General features: G+C 43.6%; 1 protein-coding gene across 4 annotated transcripts; it reads left to right on the top strand.

Moving 5' to 3' along the window:
• Nucleotides 1–1170: 1170 nt before the first annotated feature.
• Nucleotides 1171–19165, top strand: pkig (protein kinase (cAMP-dependent, catalytic) inhibitor gamma). 4 transcript variants are annotated; one of them, XM_079274308.1, is made up of 3 exons: nucleotides 1171–1406; nucleotides 16941–17125; nucleotides 18498–19165. In XM_079274308.1, exons 2-3 carry the CDS (start codon nucleotides 16969–16971, stop codon nucleotides 18578–18580), a joined length of 240 nt encoding a protein of 79 aa, XP_079130434.1. In that variant the 5' UTR covers nucleotides 1171–1406; nucleotides 16941–16968; the 3' UTR covers nucleotides 18581–19165. The 4 variants fall into 4 exon arrangements, with proteins under 4 accessions (XP_079130434.1, XP_079130435.1, XP_079130433.1 ...); XM_079274309.1 differs by lacking the exon at nucleotides 1171–1406 and adding an exon at nucleotides 8805–8992; XM_079274307.1 differs by lacking the exon at nucleotides 1171–1406 and adding an exon at nucleotides 11995–12127.
• Nucleotides 19166–19357: the final 192 nt, after the last annotated feature.

Here is a 19357-nt window from a genome sequence, read left to right as displayed (position 1 = left end):
GCAACAAGTATTATTATTGTTATCATGAGTATTTACAGTTGAAGTGAAATGCTTCGGCATGTGAGCCTGCTGGTTCGATCACGGAGAACTCATTCATTTCTGCATCTTTCATGAGATTTCGACTTTATTTTAACTCAGTCAGCCTACACTGTCGGATATTGTTAGTCTGCTGTTTCCATGGCATTGATTTTGTGAAGACTGTTTTTCTGCTGCACACTGATGTAATATGAGTTCATGACAACACACACACACACACAAAGGCAGATCAATTAAAGGGGCACTCCACAGATTTTACACATGAAGTTTAGTTTCCAAAGTCTGAAGAAACAACAAGCAAGCTGCAGGTTTAAAAGAAGTGGGAGGCAGTGGCGGTCCTGGCCCCAGTTTGTGCCTCTCATGTCACAGATTGAAGCATCTATTTCTCTGCTAAATATATTAGCGTTTTAACAACACTGAAATGAAAATGTGAAAACGTGCTGCTTCTCTTTTTTCATAATTTTAAATTATAATGTGGAGGTTTGGACTGTTGGTTGGACAAAAAAAGAAAATAACATTGTGAGGGTACTACTTTTGGCTCTGGGTAATTGTGACGGCAGTTCTCACTATTTTCTGAATTTTCACAAACCAAAAAATCAATAAATGAATGGAGAAAACTATTTACCAGATGAATCCATAAGAATGATAATCATAAATAGTTGAAAATGAGATCCATGTCAACCAACGGGCATGATGTTTTTACATTCATGCATGATAAATAATAATCCCATGATAGTCACAAGAGGGGGGTGTATTTTCCTGATACGTTTACTAAAGTATCATTTTAATTTCACTTAAAGAATGTGAATCCTTCCTCGACCACGAAAACCAACAGAAGAAACATTTGGGGAGTTCCCTACAAGGAAATCTCATCAGTCGGAGTGTCTGCTGGTTTGATGTGTGTCTAACTAAAGCCACCGTGACATGAAAGCTACACTGAATCATCCCGAAAAAAAAGAAAGAAGAAAGAACAAAACATGTCACGTTAGTGTTTGATCTTCAGAGTGCAGTGTAGTGTTTTCTCCAGCCCACAGAGGAGTGGGAGCCTCCACAGGCTCGCTGTGATTGGCTCAGACACGGATAACTCCATTTTGGAAAACAGCTGTTTGAAGACACAACCTTTTTCTCGTTGTTTGCAGACGGTACCCTGAGAGAAACACCCAGGCTTTTTTAACACACACGCACACACAGACACACACACCTCTGGTCACCACGGTGTTTTTTGGCCCCACTCCCGCGTGCTTCAGTTTCGTCCCCAGCTCGGCTTGCTTGCTTCATTTTTTGTCCGACTGCCAGGAAACTTAACTGGGGGATCCATGGTGTTCCATTTCCATTGTAACAAGTGGATAACAGGAGGCGACCCGACCAAGGTTAGTGGCGCTATATGACTGCTGCATGTACGGCAGGGAGACGGCTTTATCTCTGGATTCACGTGCATAAGATGGTAAATGTTTGAAGTGACCGCCCGCAGGGAGAAGCGAGGGTTTCTCTTTTTTTGTAAAAAGGCTTTTCACCAGCCAGCACAGCGAGCAACGGGAGACAATACATCATTCTTTGCAGAGCCCTTAGTGTCCACTGTAACGTTAAACACATTGAATCTGACAAACTGATACGATTAATTCCCTTCTGAGAATACATTATGCATGTTAATCACATTTTCCTCCGAATGTATGAGGCGTTCAAGTGCATCCAGTGTGTGTGTGTGTGTGTGTGTGCAGTTTTAAAGGACTGGCATGCACGTCCTTCCCACACATTAGCTGCTGCATTCAAGGGAAGCTAATGACAGCCTGGATAGCTTTTGAAAGCTCTCATCTCCTCTCTCATTTTGCTCTGTCAATGCAGCCAGCCAGCCAACCACCTCCTCTCCCTTGTGAACACTAATCAACTTGGTCTTCTATTTCCTAACTCGATTAGACAACAAAGCAGCAGGTTTTCATGCAGTGACCCGTCTGCTGAGGGGCGAAGGGACATGTCAGTCCAGTTCTTCTGGAGGTGAATCTGGAGAAATGACAGGGCTGGATGGAGATGGTGCTCAGCGAGTCAGCAGCAGCGGGTGGGTGGTGGGGGGGGGGGAGCAGAGCAGCCTTGGACCCCCTACTTTGCCTGAGTGTTGCTGGGCACGTGCCAGCGTTACTGGGCATAGGCACTGGTGAAAATAAATACTGGCTCCTTGCCTGCATGTGTTGGTTTGCTTCGCTGTCGACTGGCTGGCTGACAGTAATCAAAGCGGTGTTCTCCCTGAGCGCAGTCAGTGCACGGGTAACATGTAATCTTATTTAAATGTACCAACAATTCTGATTAAATTTGAGTACCGGTGTTGCAATGCAACCAGACCAGTGTCAGTGGGATTGTGGCATGTCTTGACAGGGAGCAGCTTAATGTGATATGTTGTGATGTGGCGTTTCATGGCTCAGGGAAACGGTTGCACATCACGTTAAGTCCCACATCTTGGAAAGAAAAGCAGTCAACTTTGTGATTCTTGGTGCCGGGTACAAATATACCTTGATGTAATGAAGCCAGGGTAATATGTAGGGCTGCAATTATTGATTATCTTTGGTTTAATTGTTTCATCTTTTCACTTAATGCCAGAAAATGCCCATCACAATGTCCTAGAGCCCAAGGAGATGATATCAAATAACTTGTTTTGTCATTCTCAAACCTGCTTTGTTTCATATTTACCGGATCAAAGCAAGTCTGCACAGAAAGAAGAGAGACCACTTACTGTTAAGATTGCTCTTGTTTTAGATATTAAGAAGTCCCCCCCCCCCCCCCCCCCAGAGGCCTTTTGTGGCGTATGCATCTTCTAATCTAAATCACGGGTAATCAGATCATACTGGTGCCGTTATCTGCAGTGCCGCATGACCAACACTCTCACCAACACCGTTTTCTTCCTGCAACTCCTTCAGTAAATGGAAGTCGTATCTGCTCCCGCTGAGGGCTGCCAACAATAACATGATTACCCTGAGAACATTTGGACCCCTATATCCTGGTGCTGAGAGCCTGTGTTAAGAATACGCGGCGGGGTGGTGGGACTGTTACTGTGTGGTGGTTTTTCCATAAGTGGTCATCAGATTTTTTTTCTTCTTTCTCTTTGCCAGACATCTTTCTCGGTTCTCTACGCTTCTAGCCCTGCTGAAGGTTAGAACAGCGTTCCTCGACGTGTCTTGGTACGCGCAGATTATTTCATTACTAGTTGGAGAATACTGTCCTTTCAATGGGACTCTGTGGCAGCTGGATTCAACGCTTTTTTTCTGCGGTGCGGACGGGACAAAAGAAGCTTCAGATGAAAATAGCATCTCATCTCAGAATTGGTTCAAGTGCCTTTTAGATTTCTTTGAGGTTATGTCCACAATCAGTCGCCTGCCCCAGAGACCTTCCCATGATTAAGAGAACAGGGATCGGTGAGGCAGGGTTTGAACACACTGCTCAGGGTCTATTTTTGTACGCCTCTGTCTGTATAATCATGGGTTTAATGTGTACATATTTTGTGGCTGGGGATTTGTCTGTTCAGCTGCGTTGACCTCCAACTGCATTCTTTTCCTTGTGTGCAGAGGACTTAAGCTCCTCCGTTTTTAGCTCCCTGACTTCCCCGTGAGGAGAAAATGAGTGCCATCACCCCGGCCTTCAGTGTGTCATGTACCAGAGAGGAGAGGCTTTCTGATGCACAAAGGGACTGCAGACCGCTGTGAGAGGCTCCGGTTAAGAGAATGAAAAGATTATTTACTCTGTCATTTATTATTTTGCGTCGCCAAAGCTCCTTTTCTAGTTTTATTTCCCTAAATGAGAGTTCAGTTTATTTGTGTGCACCATTTTTGGGGATGTATAAACACCATGTATGCACAGAAACCATGCGCACACCGTTTCCCACACTTTAATTTATGAAAGACCGGTTGGATGTCATGAAGAGTCGATGAAATATAAGCTGAGGGACAAAATCGAAATACCAAAATATTGTCTATCGGTTGGTGTCACTGATATGTCTGCAGTCTACACAATAATGTGTAGTTGTTATAGATTATCAATCTACGATGCATATAAAACTACATTTGTTTTGTGTGCAATATTGCCAATCAATTTTTGGAGCCATCATTTTGTCGTCCTGTTTTAAGGCTCCTATCACATTATCCTTTTATTGTGAAGCACTTTGTAAAGACCTTTGATTGCAGCGTTGTAAAGTATATTGAATTGATTGTCCCTCTGAAGTTTACTGATGATGATTGAGACATCACAGCCTTTGATGGTACATTTAATGAAATAATGATGCAGGTGCTATAAATAGGCCCATAGTGGCGGCTACCGGTCCTGCGTAATGGTAGCTGACAGGTCGAATGGAGTGGTGGAGCAGGATGGAGTATTAATATGAAAACGGGGGATTTAGGGCATGTCACGCCTATTCATGACCCGAGTTGTGCCGGTCTACCGCTTTTTAATATTTAGTGAAAGAAACATACTGAGGGGAACTACACCACCAACACTGAGAGTACCGATTCTCTCGGAGGGCACAGTGAACACACCATAGCGCTCCTACCTTCATTAGCAGTTTTGTTTTGGTTCGTCACCTGGGTGCACCGTGAGGCAGATGAGCCACAGCAGGGGCAGCTAACTAGGCTGCATGTCTGCAGAGTAGACCTCTAACTACGGTGGCCACGACGTTCTATTCTAACATTAGCGAGTCAACTAGTGAGGCACTACTTTATTGATGACTGTATGAAACACTAAATACTCAACAGGTGGTTGCAAAACATTTGTAATTTGTTTCCTTATAGAGAACAGCTGGAAACACAGTTGTGAGCCACATGTGTTTGTCATGCTGAGCTTACTGACAACACAGTGAAAAAGCTGGTTATTCTCCAGGAATAGTCTGAGAAGTTTTCTTGGGGACTTTTTGTACACTGGAACTGTGTCACCATTGAAATATGTTGTAACCGCTGTGAATACAAACTGACCGCAGCCTCTGCAAGGGATCAAACTAGCAACTCGCTCTGCCCGCAGGGAACGAGCGCGTCGTACTAGACGGATTTTGGGTGGAGTAGCGCCTAAATGTTTGGTAGATTTGATTCCAACTGAAAATTGGCACAGGAGATATTATATACTGACCCAGCCAATTGAAATGGCCGACTGCAGCTGCAACCCCTGCAGCTACAGAAAACAGACATTACATGTCCCATTTGTCAATTATTTATTGTTTCTACATTGACGAGACCCAAACCTATTTCCCATTTCTGATAAGTGACATTGTTTGGTGAAGTTCTTCTTCAAAGTGGCAGCACATTGGGTTTTTCAGCATTAAGCCAGTTGATGTAAAAGCCGAGTTGTGCCCTCTTACTTCAGCTGGACTGGCCCACAGCGTCCGCATACATCTCACAGATAGGGTTGAGGTGTTGACTAGACGTTTTTAATCAAGCCTTATTATGTTAGTGCATTCTCATCCATGCAAATTGGTTTGGAAGTAAAATAGGTGTGTACTGTTTTGGCCAAGCAAGTCAGTGATAGACTATTTGATGAGAATCTCTCTTCATGACAAAATGCAAATGAGCTTTGATTATTTTAGGTTGGAGTGGCCCATTTCAAGTTCCGTGTGAAGTGATGAGACAGAAAAAAGCTGGAGGCTCAGAGGAACGTGACCTTCCCTGTTTGACGGGGAATCGTAAGTTCTGCTTTACGCTTTGATTTGATCCACTTTGGGAATTCTCACACTCAGTTAGCTTTAAAATATTTGTTTTTTTTCCAGAGAAGGTTTTCATCCAAATCCCAGAGGAGGAGAAACGATGAGCAATGTTGATAGAAGGAAGAGCAAATTGTTGTTAAAATTCACTTTACAATGATTTATTAAAAGGACATCCCATTACTCTTTGTGTTGCTGGAGGAAAGGAAAACCTTTAGGAAAAACAAAAAAATCACAAGATGTGCTAATTACTCTTAATTAGACAAATACATTGTTAATATGTAAATGGCCTGATGGGAAACACTACACGGTGACTGAATGGTCAACAGAAGACTTTTAAAAAAGAAAAAAATATTACATTCTCATGAAAAACATACATTAAGATCAGAAGCAGGGAAAGGAGGCCTCGATCTCTCCTGGAGTCCAGGCGCCCATGACAATAATGCTGAATCCTGCATTGTATGCTGAAGAGTAAAAATGAGGAACGCACTTACTTTGATAAGTTAAGTACATTTTGCTGATAATACTTCTGTATTTTATCGTAAATGGGATTTTGAATGAAGGACTTTTACTTGTAACAGAATATTTCGACATGGTTTTGTTGGTGCGTTTACTTGATTGAATGATCGGAATACTTTCTCGACCGGAGTCTCAGTGGGTTTGGTGTACATTAGAAAAAAGTGAAGGCTTTCGTCCTGTAAACCAACATGAGCGATGGTCTCCTTATCTAGGTCTGGAGGAAAGTGCAACATTTGCTTTGCCTCTTTTTTTTTTTTGTGTGCGTTTGCTCACGGGGAGGGTTACGGATGTGCCTCTTTTATCCCCATCAACTCGGCAAATCGAATCACATGACGCCCACATCCTCCCAGACTTACGTGGGATTAAAGTGTGATGATGCAGCTGAGTGGCAAACCTCAGATGTGGCCATCGTAACAGGTGAGAGGAGCGACTTCAAATTAATTTCATATGCAGCATAAAGAGCAGCTGTGCTTAGCGTGATCAAATGTAACTGAGCAGTCTTTGGCTGAATGTGCTTTTTATTTTTGTGTTCTTTTATTTGAGCGAGAACGTGTGTTAAATCCTTCTAACAGGTGGTGCAGCGGCACGAAGCCTGCAACCAAATCATACGTTCTGTTTGGCTAAATGGTTGAGCGTTGCAGAGGAGAATGTATTGTTTCTCTTGCAGTAAAAACACCAGTGAGGGATATGTCCATATTTAGAAAGCGCAGTAAACACGCATGCATTCCTTCTCTGCACCCTTCGTCCTCCCTCTTTTTCCTCTCGTCATCATGCTGATGTCTTTGCCTCATCCTCAACTGCTTATCATCCTCTCCTCAGTTACCTCCCCACCTCCCTCATCCCCCACTTGCCTAGTCGTCGTCCTCCTCCTCGTCAAACCCAGCCTCCAGTTGGTGCACAGAGAGCCTGGGAAAAGATGGGACATAAACAACACGGGCAAACAAACCACCTGCTTCCTGCTGAGGTCTCGTGTTGTTAAATGTGTGCAGAGAAATAGAGGCGGGCAACCTTGCAGTAGAATTAGAATAAATAGAACGGGCAGTGGGAGGAAAATCACCGGCCAGCACAGCAGTTATCCACATGAGTACATCAGCCTCTAGATGTGGTGACACCTGAGGACTTATTGGAAGGGGGGCATGACTAGTGGTTAAAGCTGAAACAATCCGTTGATTTCATTGACAGAAAATGTATCTGCGTGTAAATTGTGATGGATTTTTAACAATTAACTGAAAGTTTTTAGGCCAAGCAACTAATCGATGACTCGACAGTTCACCGCAAAATCAAAAATACATATTTCCTCTTACCTGTATTGATATTTAACGACCTCGATTGTTTCGGTGCGAGTTGAGGCCGTAGAGATGTCGGCCTTCTCTCATACATAATGGAACTTGGATGGCACTGAGCTTTGGGAGCTCAAAAATACATTTGAGAAAGTCAACAGCGACGTCTCTTTCCAGAAACCAGGACGCGGTTACTGGAGATAATCCACAGACCTTGTTGGGAGCAGTTTCATGTAGGAACTGCGGTTGAATGAAACTAGATCCTGTGCTGAGCTACTTCCCACCACTGCATACGTTTCTGTCGACACATTTGTGTTTGTGACAACACTTCCTGTGAAGAGTCACGAGTAGGATGAGACTCTGGGCGAACAGTTGCGACAGCATTCGGAGACTGAGATGTGAGAATGTGTTGTTTTTTTTTTATTGGGGGGGGGGGGGGGTGTTGCAATCAGTCTCATTTCAGAGTCCAGTTGAAGCACCTGCTCCTGACTCAGCTGTGAATCATGGGAGGCTGGTGAGACTCACACCCGTCTTATTCCCACACTGAACAAACACAAACCAGGGGATTCCCTGTAGCTGGAGGCGAGGCCTGCTGCTGCATCAGACCCATGGTCTCGTGTGTCGGGCTGTCTGGCCACTCGTCTCTGCTGCCTGGAAAAAAAAAAAAAAAAAGCACTGCTCGATCACAGCTTATTTGCAGTTTTTGGACCGTAGGGACACTCGCACAGCGGTGCATCTAACACCTCTGTAATTATAACCTTTACTTCCCCCCCGAACATGGATATCTGAGCCTCGTATGTGTGATCTTATTACTCTTCCTTTGGTTCTGCATTGTGTAAAGCGATATTACGATGCTCTCCCGCCTCGAGAACTGGTATCGGTTGCCCCAGCTGTTGCTAACTAACAAAAGGGAACATGATCTGTGGTAGAAGTCTTGTCTCTCTTTAGTGTTTTTTATGCTCTCCTGCCATCTGTTTCACAGTAGATGGAGACTTGGTAGATCAACCAAACCTGGCGTTTTGGGTTCCTAGTTTGTGTTGATGTTGGTGTCACTGAGAGGAGGAGCTGTTTGCTTTTATTCAAACATATTTGTATACATTTGTTCAAATGTTTTCAGCATTTGTCAGCGTTACTTTTCAACTGCAGTGACTGGTGTGGGCTGTGTTAACTGGAAGTCATCAAGGACTTCCTCTGCAGAGCCTAGTCATGTGAATGAGGTGTGGTCATCTGGGTGGAATCACTTGGTGACGGCTTTTGCCATTTTCTAAAAGGAATAGTTTGACATTTTGAGAAACGGGTTTATTGTCCATCTTTGCTGATGAAGATGGATCCCCCGTCTTCACTTCTTTCTGTTCGTCATGAGTCGTCCCTGTGAGGCGTCCAAGCAGCCAGCGGTCATTCCAGGAAGTCACACTGCACCCAACCAAGAAAGTCCAGTGTAACTGAGCTGAGCAGCGGGAACATTTTAATGGGAGGTGGCACGTTTTTTAAAGTGAGTAATGTGTTGAGCTTCTCATTGACGTCATTCCGCTTCTCATTGCGATCGTTTTGCATCTCATTGCGATCGTTTTGCATCTCTTTGTGGTTGTTTTGCATCTCTTTGTGGCCATTTTTGTCTTTTCATGACTAATGTCCAGATCAGAAGCAGAGGTTTTACCAGAGGGGGGGAAATACCTAACCACAGAGACGTGTTGGTTGTTCTTGTTGTTTCGCGAGAGAGGCACTGGACGCTGCATTTAAACAGTTTGGTAGGAAACGGGTCTGGTGCACATGTGGATGACCTCATTTAGTTAATAGTGACACCAATTATCTCTTGTTATACTAAATGATGTCATAGGTGGAGGCTCGCCCAACGTTATGTCCCAACAGTTGATCAATCTGTATTTCTAATACTAGATCTAATGGTGTCAATTTTAGCAATAGTAACATTTCAGTAAGACACAACACTCGCATGTTTGAACATAAATAAATGTGTTATACTTGTGCAAAGTGCTGAGCTAAACAACCTGCAGCATTTACCCACTGAGAGAGGCAGTAAACCTACACTACTGGATATATATGATGACGTGGAATCATCACTAAACATAACCAGCATTTTCCATTTCTCTTATTTTTTACCCTTTTTGTCCGGATCAATCAAAGGGGATATGACGTGTTGATTATCGAGCTGTGGGCGTGCTGTTAGATATAAGCCGGTGTTTCAGTGCATACTGCTTCATCTTCCACTCGTCTTCTCTCTGCTTTTTTTCCCAAATGTCCCATCCTCTGTATTATTGCTCGCTGTCTGTATGTCTCCTCACGGTCTCATTGTTCACAGACAACAACAAGTCATTGAATACTTGTGCGCACAACACAGACATATGAAGCCATGAAAGCCTTGAACTCTGTCTCACTTTGTACAATGTTTGATATCCCACAATTTCCTCCAGGTAATCGGCAATAACGTACGTAAAAAGTTAAATGCAGCACTTGCCTGCAATAAGTGAAGAACTCAACAGCACAACAGCTGTTAACTAAATCCAGGATGTGTGACATTAGCCTTGTTTTAGCTTTATTTCACTGTGGTGGATATCTATAATAGTGAGTCAGCGGCCTTGCTGATGATTGCTGGATCGCTGTTTAATAGCAGCCCACCTACCACGTTGATCCTCCTTACCCGGAGAACATGGTCAAGAAGACTTTCTTCACACGGACACTTAACCACACGGGTCGCCTGCAAAGTCTATCATGATTTTTCTGACCACTTGGGCTCATGTTGCTCGAGTACCTTTCTTCATCTCTGAGCTTCTAATCCACTGAGAGCCAATTGTAACCTGAAGTTTCTCAGGCAGGCAGCAGATAGTCGATCCTTACTCCTGGTGAACAAAACAAAGAGTGATCTGGTCATCAATACTGTGGAGAACTTGATTCTTTAGGTTTTACAACCGGCTTTTGTATTTAGTTCGGTTTTTATCTTCATACTTCACATTGTAGCAACAATTTAATTCATCGTAGTCGTTTTGAGGGCTAGTAGATGCCGCCAATTTTGACACACTGTCCCTTTTTTACAAGCAAAAATTCACTGTTTCCAGCTTCTGGAATCTGTGATCTATGATGGTAAACTGGAGATATGTGGGTTTTGCTAGTAGTAGCAGCCAAGTCCGTTTTATTTATAGAGCGCCAAATCACAGCAGAGGTTATCTCATGACACTTTTCATATAGAGCAGGTCGAGGAGTAGCAGCTGGAGTAGTACATTTGGTAAAGCACCTCAAATGTGCAAAAAGTTGTCTCGTCTCAAATGTTCAGGGCTTTGTGGATTAGGTGAATTAGCAGTTACTTTACTTCTTACATTTCAATCATCTCTCCTCAGAAAGTAAACAGTGAAGTAGAGCTGAAATGATTCGTCAATCAACTGCAAATTCACAAGCAACTACTTGGAGAATTGATTCATCTTTTCAGTCTTTATTCTTCATGCAAATACATTTCCTTAAATGTCAGGATTTGCTGCTTTCCTCTGTTTTTAATTGGATATAACAGATTAAACAAAACGTTTGAAGACTTGAGGCCTCAGACTTTTGGGAAATAGTTTGTTCCTCCTCTCTGGCATTTTACAAACTAAATTGGTCTCTGAAATGCTCCGACTTGTGAAGTGGGGAACTCGGCTCTCGCCGGCCCTCGTCTGTATGCCAGCTAAGATCATCTGTCCAAGATTGATTTGTGATTTGGTTGTAGCTTTCTGAAGAAGCAGCTTTCTCCAGGGCCTCTTGATTTATTCATTAGTTCACTGAAGACTTTTCCACACAGCAGCTGATGCTAATAGCCTTGGTCAGGCTTCTTATCTCCGGTTCCTCGGCTGATTCTTAATGCCTTCAGGCACAGGAGCTCAGTACGCTCATTTAGGATGGCAATTATGTGAGAGTGGCAGTGATCATTCTCAGTATCTCCGCTCAGTGAGAAGGAAATAGGAAATTGCATCGAGTTTCCCTGTGTTATCCGTGATGATTCTGCATGTCTGACAGAGAAGATGGGGGGCTTCTACTGTGACTTAATCGTAAGCTTGAAACTCTTTAGTGCAAGCGAGAGCGAGGTGGTGAGAACCTCTTTTGTAGTAGAGGAGATTTGTGTGTGTGCTCGTGTCCCCGGCTGGGAAAGTTTTCACAGCGTCTGTTTTTAAATGGCTGACGAGCTGAAGAGCAAGAGCTAGCCCTTTAGAAAGTTGCAATATGCACTTCGCCAGGGGAAATAAGGCTTTCACACCCGACCGAGCCCCGGGTCTCATGAGAAGAGGAAGGATATGTGGCAAATACATACACCAGAGCTGGGGACGGACAAGGCTTTTATTTATTTATGAAAGGAAGACCGGAGAGCAACGACAATGCTTATCCCGATGAGGAAATACAGCTCCCTTGTGTTTTGAAGTGGGCTCGTTGTCAACCGAGCAGCTGCTGACATCATGTGAATAGTGCCCAGATCACATTGGTCAGGGGGGGGGGGGGCAGGAGAGCCGAGGCTCACAAGCGCTATGGTGCTCTCGCTGTGTGACACTTAGCTCTGGAGGGTGAAGGGATTTGGATGAATTTGTCTGAAGCAGTTCGGGTTTGCTTGTGTGGGCGCCCGAGAGCAGATGAAGCAACTCTGATTACTTTGGTAAGATAACAGTTTGTTGTTTGCTTTTGCTTTATCTTCCGATGCGTCGTTGGAACCATGAGAGCTGTACAGACTGAGACTCCATTGGCGACGGCCATTTATTTAATTGGGAAGCAGGACAGTTTCTGGGATTTTATTAGAGCTGTAACGGTTAATTCAATTAGTGGAGTGACAGTGTGTTTAACAGACTATTTGAATAGTCTGTTAAACACACTGTCACTCCACGAACCGACTAATGAAATAGTTGTCAATTTAAGTCACTCGTGAGGATTTGATGCTTTTCTGTCTTGTATATTGACAACTATATATCGATATATTGCCCAGCCGTAGTCCGAAACCCAAAGATGTTCGGTTCAGTTTGATGTGTGACAAACAAGCCCATTAAATCCTCATGTTTGAAAGGCTGAGACCGGCAGATGGCCCTTTTGCTTACTAAAACGAATACGCGATTATCATTTACATCCGTTGTTTTACAATTCGTCAACAATTTATAGACTAAAGATGAATCAAGAAAATTAAGTTATTTTTGTCAACTCGATCCCATCGAACATAAAGGCAGTTCATCAAGTGTTCGGGGTTTCAAAATGCCAACGGAAAAGTGGAGTTGCTACGAGAAGCGCCTCATCAATAAATGCATCGGAGTTAGTTGTTGGACATGAAATGGGTCGTGTAGAGACGGCCCTAATGGATGTTGAAATCAGCAAAGAGTTCTTGCCAGTCTTTGTGTGGGTTATGGCAGATAATGTGAGTTTATTACACGCGTATCGGGCTTAAAAGGCGCCGGCGGGATAGTAGTGAGCCGGCCTCTCTAATGGGCCCAGTGTAAGTGGCTATGCTGATTCATATACCCCCAGTGATCTCAAAGGCTTCTGTTGCTAGCGTCTACATGCAGAAACCTCTCCTGTTACATGTGTCCTCGCCCAGTGTGCATGTTCGAACCTGTCAGTATGCACAGCTGTTGTGCAGCTTTTGCTTTCCCACACAATGAGGTTATAATGCTTTTTTGTCGATACGACAATGCATCCCCCTTCCTCTCAGACTGGAGGAATTACCAGGATTTAAATAAGTTCTTGTAATGACTTTAATGGAGAAAATAGCCACGTTGGAAACTACCCACACATACAGTGTGTAGCGGGGGGGGAAGAGAAGAGAGCGCCTGAGTTCAGCTCGTCAGCTGAGCTGCAGTGATTTCCCTTTGAGGATTGAGTTGTTATTGTTTTGAGTGAAAATACACACCTGTGACATTTGTATTGTGGTCGTGTTTCCAGCTGCAGCTGTTTCAAGTTTCCCCCTCTGTATACGCACACCCTGGCCTCTTCACATAAAGGGACCCTTTCTATGGAACTACGACGCGCACTTAAAGAGAGCTGTAAGTCGTGATTTCTGGGATGTGGTGTGAGATGCTATCAAGACTTCAGTGAGAGCGTTGTGAATGATGCAAGGCTGGCATCGATGGGTCAAATATATTCTACACACAATATGCCCTTTAAGATGTCGTATGTCATGCATAAAGAAATATTAAGAGTTTAAGTGGCAACATATTTGAGTAATCACGAGTCATTTATCAAGCAAAGAGGGTTCTCGGATGTGATTTTTTATTTTTTATTTTATTTTATTTATTTTTTTTGCTCTTTTGTTCTATAGCATTTTAAAATTAATGCATACAGTTTTTGATCGTTGGTTGGACAAGACATTCTACATCCCTTCCCAAGCATTTTTTTCACTATTACCTGACATTTTACAGTATAGACTAAACAATTCCTCGACCTAGATTAATACAAATATAATTGCTTGTTGCAACCGGAGATGGAGTGCACGGTGATTCTTTTATTCGCCTCAATAAACAAGAGATACAATTACTTCGGTAACACAAAAGGTCATCTGTATCTTTGACAGATTCTCTGCCTCCAAGACACTTTACATGTTCATTTGAATTACACAAATCACAGCAGACGAACAACAACAACTCATGCTGCTTCAGTCGTCGGTCAATGCCACAACAAGGTCCTCATCGCAGCGCGATCTGTGGATATCTGGGCATGAAGGGATTTTAAACACGCGGCGCCATTGAACTGCACGTGCGAAAGTGCAGGAGGCGCCATCATCATCATCATAGTCATCATCATCCCTCCATGGAAACCTGTTAATGATCTCGTGGTAGGACTTGATCCACATGCTCAGGCAAGCAGAATAATTAAACAAACACATGGCAATTAGACAGGGCTCCCATTAATGGAGAAGAAAAAGGCAACGATAACACAGACTAATTTATTGCTGCACTAAAAAAACAGTCTGTGCTTGTTTGTTTAAATAGTCTTCCACTCTCTGTAGAACATTCATTTGTAGGCTAGTGAGGGTGAATGCTCGTTTTCATATCGTAGAAGCGGCAATTTAAAGGGATATTTTGGAAAGTCTACATATTTGCCATCTTGCCGGTGAAGATAGATACTACTCATGTTTGTACGGCAAATATAAACACCAGCACCCTGCTAACTTAGCTTAGCAGAAAGAATGGAAACAGGAGGAAACAGTCTGGTGACAAATTCAAATGCACTCGCCTTATTTACAATTCAGGCCTACAGACCAGGTGGCAACCTCTCGTGCGGAAGTGTCTTACAACTTGCATTCTCTCTACGCTAGTTTCAATAAAACATGATGTTCATTTAGCAAATGATGGTCCAGTTTAGAGTACTGGCCTGTTTTTTGATTGAAAAAGTAGCTATTTTGTTTTTAAATAAGCATGTATTTGCTTTCTTGCCAAGAGCTAGATGAAAGGATTGTTACTAACCAGTTAGCATAGGTTAGCACAAAAGCTGGAAACGATTAGCTGCACCCCTAGAGCCCACTAATTAAGAAAAGGAAAGACATTTTACAGAGATTGTATGTGCTTTGGCTTGGACCAAACCTTGGACAGAGCGAGGCTAGCGGTTTCCACTCTCTAAGCTAAGTTAGCCTGCTGCTGGCAGTAGCTTCATACTAAGCGTACAGACACGCGAGTGGTGTCAATCTCATCTAACACTCTGTAAGAAAGCAAATAAGTATATTTCCCAAAATGTCATCGTCTTTCTTTTAGTATATGCCAGTTACGACGGCATGTTGGTTAGCGGTGTCTTGTGCTTGTCACGGCTGTAGATTGATGCAAATGGCTGTAGCACGATGCTCAGTTACACTTTTTGATCACCAACATAGTCTTCACAAACGAAACAACTCGGATTTTTTTCAGCGTGAATGCAATCGGTGGAAGTAAAAAGCTAACATTAGGCTATAAAATATCTACACCACAGTCGCATGAGCGAGCATACACAACGAGGCCTCAGGTGGACGAGTCCGCGTGATGATGTCTCATTTAGCTATTTGTGAGCATCCGCCTTTTTTTAACACACTTAAAAGCTTCAAAATTCACAAGATGGATACCTACCTGATGAGTCAAAAATAAAACCTAATCACAAAACGCGTTCCACTAACAGATTGACCACGGGTCAAGACAAAATTCCCAACTCATTTCCGAGCTGTAGGACTCATTCGGCACTCTTCGGCTGGTGACCTCTCAGGGAATGACCCTGGGGTGGCTTCCTGTTTTGGCAAAGTGCTCGCATACTGTACATAAGCAAGAAAAAACAACAACTGTGGGACCATTTCTAATGGTGATACCAAAAGAATGTGAGTGAACGGGTTGTGGAGCAGACCGGCCCTGGGTGAGCGCGTCACGGCCGTGTCCGCCAGCTCGTTTTTATTCCTCTCTTGTTCCCCCTCGAGACTCCGACCCCGCTCAAGTTTCTTAAAGATTCGTAAAGCTTAGCCGCTCAGCTGTTCTGCCGTGTTACATGCTATATTAGAGGGTATGTGTGTGTAACTTAAATGTGGTCAGTCATGCAGTCCATGCACAGCAGTTGAGGTCTGATCCCGTCTGTGGGACTGAAGCTGTAGGAGAGGAACAGCTGTCTGCGGCGTCGCTAACTTTCTCTCTCCTTTTTCTTTGAGGATGACTTCCTGCTGCTGCTTTATCTTTTCTATTCTTTGAATCGGTTCTTTTCTGGAGCAGTCTTATTCTGTGTCCTCCTCTCTCTGAGGAGTTACCAGCTGTATCGTGTTTTAGTGGTTTGCAGGATCCATGACCTAGTTGAATGTGGACTGGGAACAGGAAACAGAAGAGGAATGACTGGCTAATGGGAGCTCTACACACTGTTTTGCTGGGGCCCTTTTCTGGCCACGCCTCTGCTTCTTCTTTGAATGGTTTCAAGCTTTGTTTTACTTTTTCCATATTGATCAGTGCTCTTTACAGCCACCCACTCCTTTGTCCCCCTAAATACTTGCTGTGTAAGTACCTTAAGGACAGACGAATGGACTCTAGTAGACAGCTGTGACTATGGAAGTGAGAGCTGTGAGACATTTGGTGCAGCTTTTTTGTTTTTCGTGATGTAATTAGGGCAGCCTATTAGCAGAGATGCCAGTAGTGCCATTATTTGCTGTGCAGAAAAAGGATTTATTTACACCGCCGTTCTTTTTATTAATACTCTCCCGGCTGCTGTTGGCCTTTCAGGTGGTGGGAATGCTTCCGAAGTGCCCCCTTTCTGCCCACTCTCTCACTCTGCATTGGTCATCCTCATTTGCCCCTGAAATAGCACTGATATTTATTTATTTATTTAGTGAGTGAAGTCTTTAGCCAGTATTCCTGCATCACATTCACAAAACGCAGTGATGGGTCCTCCCACGGGTCCTGCAGACATTTGAAGGAAGACAGCAGGGCGATGTATTTGCTTCTCGCAAAACGCCTCCGCAGCCGCCTGACATCCCCCTCCTCTCATCTTGGCAGGTGTAATGAGAGCGCTGGTCATGGACAGATGATGGACGTGGAGACTCCGTCGTACTCAGACTTCATCAACTGTGACCGCACAGGCCGCAGGAACGCAGTACCCGACATTGCAGGGGAAGGAGAAGGAGCGGCCAGCACCAGTGAACTCACCAAAGATCTGGCAGAGATGGACCTGAAGGCTGCAGGTCAGTAAGCCCACATCTGAATACAGGCGTAGCGCAGCGCGAGGTGTTTTTACACCGGTCCGTATGTGTTAGGCAGGCTTTATTCATTGTGATTGTGAGACTGATTCAAAGTTGTTGAAAAGTAGTTTAACACCAGTCAGACAAAGTCAGCGTGTGACAGTGTTCGGGCGGAGTTGATAATGAATCGGGTCACCGCCACTGTCACCTAGCACTCTGGACTATACAAATACAAAACTATTCTGTTGTAATTTTGTTCTGCTGGTTTTGCACACTACCTTTTGCACTACCCTCATTCACACTGATATTGCACATACTGTACATAATTGGTGTTTATACAGGTGTATGCATGTATAGTGTGTGTGTATATATATGTTTGGATATGTATGTATACGGAACTGTACTTTTACATACTCTGTTTTATTCTGTTCTATATTTGTTGTATCTATTCTAATTTGAATATTTAATGTGTGTTTATGTATTTTCTGTGTGACTAGCAGACTACAGCCCAAAATATGTAATTAAAAAATGATACATTTCAAGCCTGAAAAAATGAGCCACCCTAAAACCCAGGCTAACTCAGAATTAAGACTCATGTCTCCATGGTTCAGTTACACCTGATGCCAAGTAACGAGGAACACATGGCTCATAATTTGCTAACAATGTAGTTGTGATAAAGAAAGGGGAAAAAGTCCATAGAGGCCGCCGTAACTCGTTGGAAACATCAAGCAGTGAGGATGTCGTCTGTCTTTTTAGTTTGCCATTTTGTTTAACGCAGTTGCCATGTTTTCTCGTTAGAATTTACCCAGAAGTCATGACGACTTCCTCCTCCTGAAGATGATGAAGCGCTAAACAGCTCCGTCTGTGTCTTAGTGCACCAAAATATTTAAATACAAATACACTGCTCAGCTTACGGTCTCCATGAGATTCCGTCGTTTGGCTTCGTTGCCTTAGTAATGAGTCGTATAGGCAGCACAATGACTGATCGGCCTCGCTTCCTCCACTCTCAGCCGAGTGTCAAGTTGTCCCAGTCTGACCATTGTGTGTGACATTCTTGTTCTTGCCGACTTCCTTTTCATTCAAAGACAAGTTTCCCATGACATGATACCCAATCTTACAGCTATAAATCTAACGCCAGTCAGCTGGGAAACATCACGTCTGGAAGTAATCTCATATCATGCTTGACACTGTATTGCTACAGGAAGTTGTAGTTCCTTCCTCTGAATTCTCTCTTTTTTTTTCTGGACCCTGAAGGCAGATTTATTGCCTGCTGTTTGGAATGCCAAACCACTTTTGAGCTTGATGATATAAAGACATCTTTGACTGATTTCATTTTTTAATTATTATTATTTTTTTTGCATATTGTTCCCTCCAGAAGGAGACCCGGGGGCCTCCCCAGCCCCTGAGGCAGAGGGCTCCACCAGCCAAGATGCCCAGGGAGGTGGAGGCCCATCCTAAACTCAGCCAGAGACCAAAGGGCGGCAGAGCCAAGAAGTGAAACGTAGAGAGTAGTGAATGTGGAGAGAAATGAAAGGGAGAGTGTATATTGGTTGTCCGAACCGGACACGAGGACACCTTCGCTCACTGCCGGCCTGTTTGGAGCTTCAGAGGCCCAAATGTTCGCCTTTTCATTGGATCAGATTGTAACATGCGGCGCAGAACTGACAATTTGAGATGCTGCTCTTTTGCTTCACTCTCTGTTAGTCATTTATATTCCTGACCGGACAAGAAATCCCACAGAAAACTTTGGATTTATGTCTGTGGAGATGAAGTGAGCTGAATAGAATTAATTTACAACACTCAAAACATTGTTCCAGCCCAGGATGGAACTGTCACGGAGGGCGTATTCATAATCATCTGTTTGTCATTTTCTTTCTATGTGTGCGTGCGTGTTTGTGACGCTCTTGTTGTCATTTTTTAGTAACAAAACATAGTCGCCATTATACTGTCGTGTACGGACTTCATATTTATTGCTTAATGTTCAGTGATAACTTTGTGATAGCAACTATCTTTGTGTAATAAAATACTTGTGAACTACTGTTACATTTGTAGTTTATGTTTTCGAGCGTGATTTGCTTTTCACAGGAGGCAATTTGCAGGATCCTGTCGAACACAGCAGGTATAGGAGCTGTAGCGCTGCCAAGTCAGACGGGATTCATGAGTCTAGTTCGCTGAGTTGTTCCAGAGCCATAAATATTATTGACTGCAGCTTTTGTGTACATTAGCGTGGCTGCA

The sequence above is a fragment of the Melanostigma gelatinosum genome (assembly GCF_949748355.1).
Source record: "Melanostigma gelatinosum genome assembly, chromosome: 8".
In the NCBI taxonomy this organism is placed as follows: Eukaryota; Metazoa; Chordata; class Actinopteri; order Perciformes; family Zoarcidae; genus Melanostigma; species Melanostigma gelatinosum.
The sequence above is the reverse complement of the archived record's forward strand: the minus strand, read 5'-3'. Positions and strand labels throughout refer to the sequence as shown.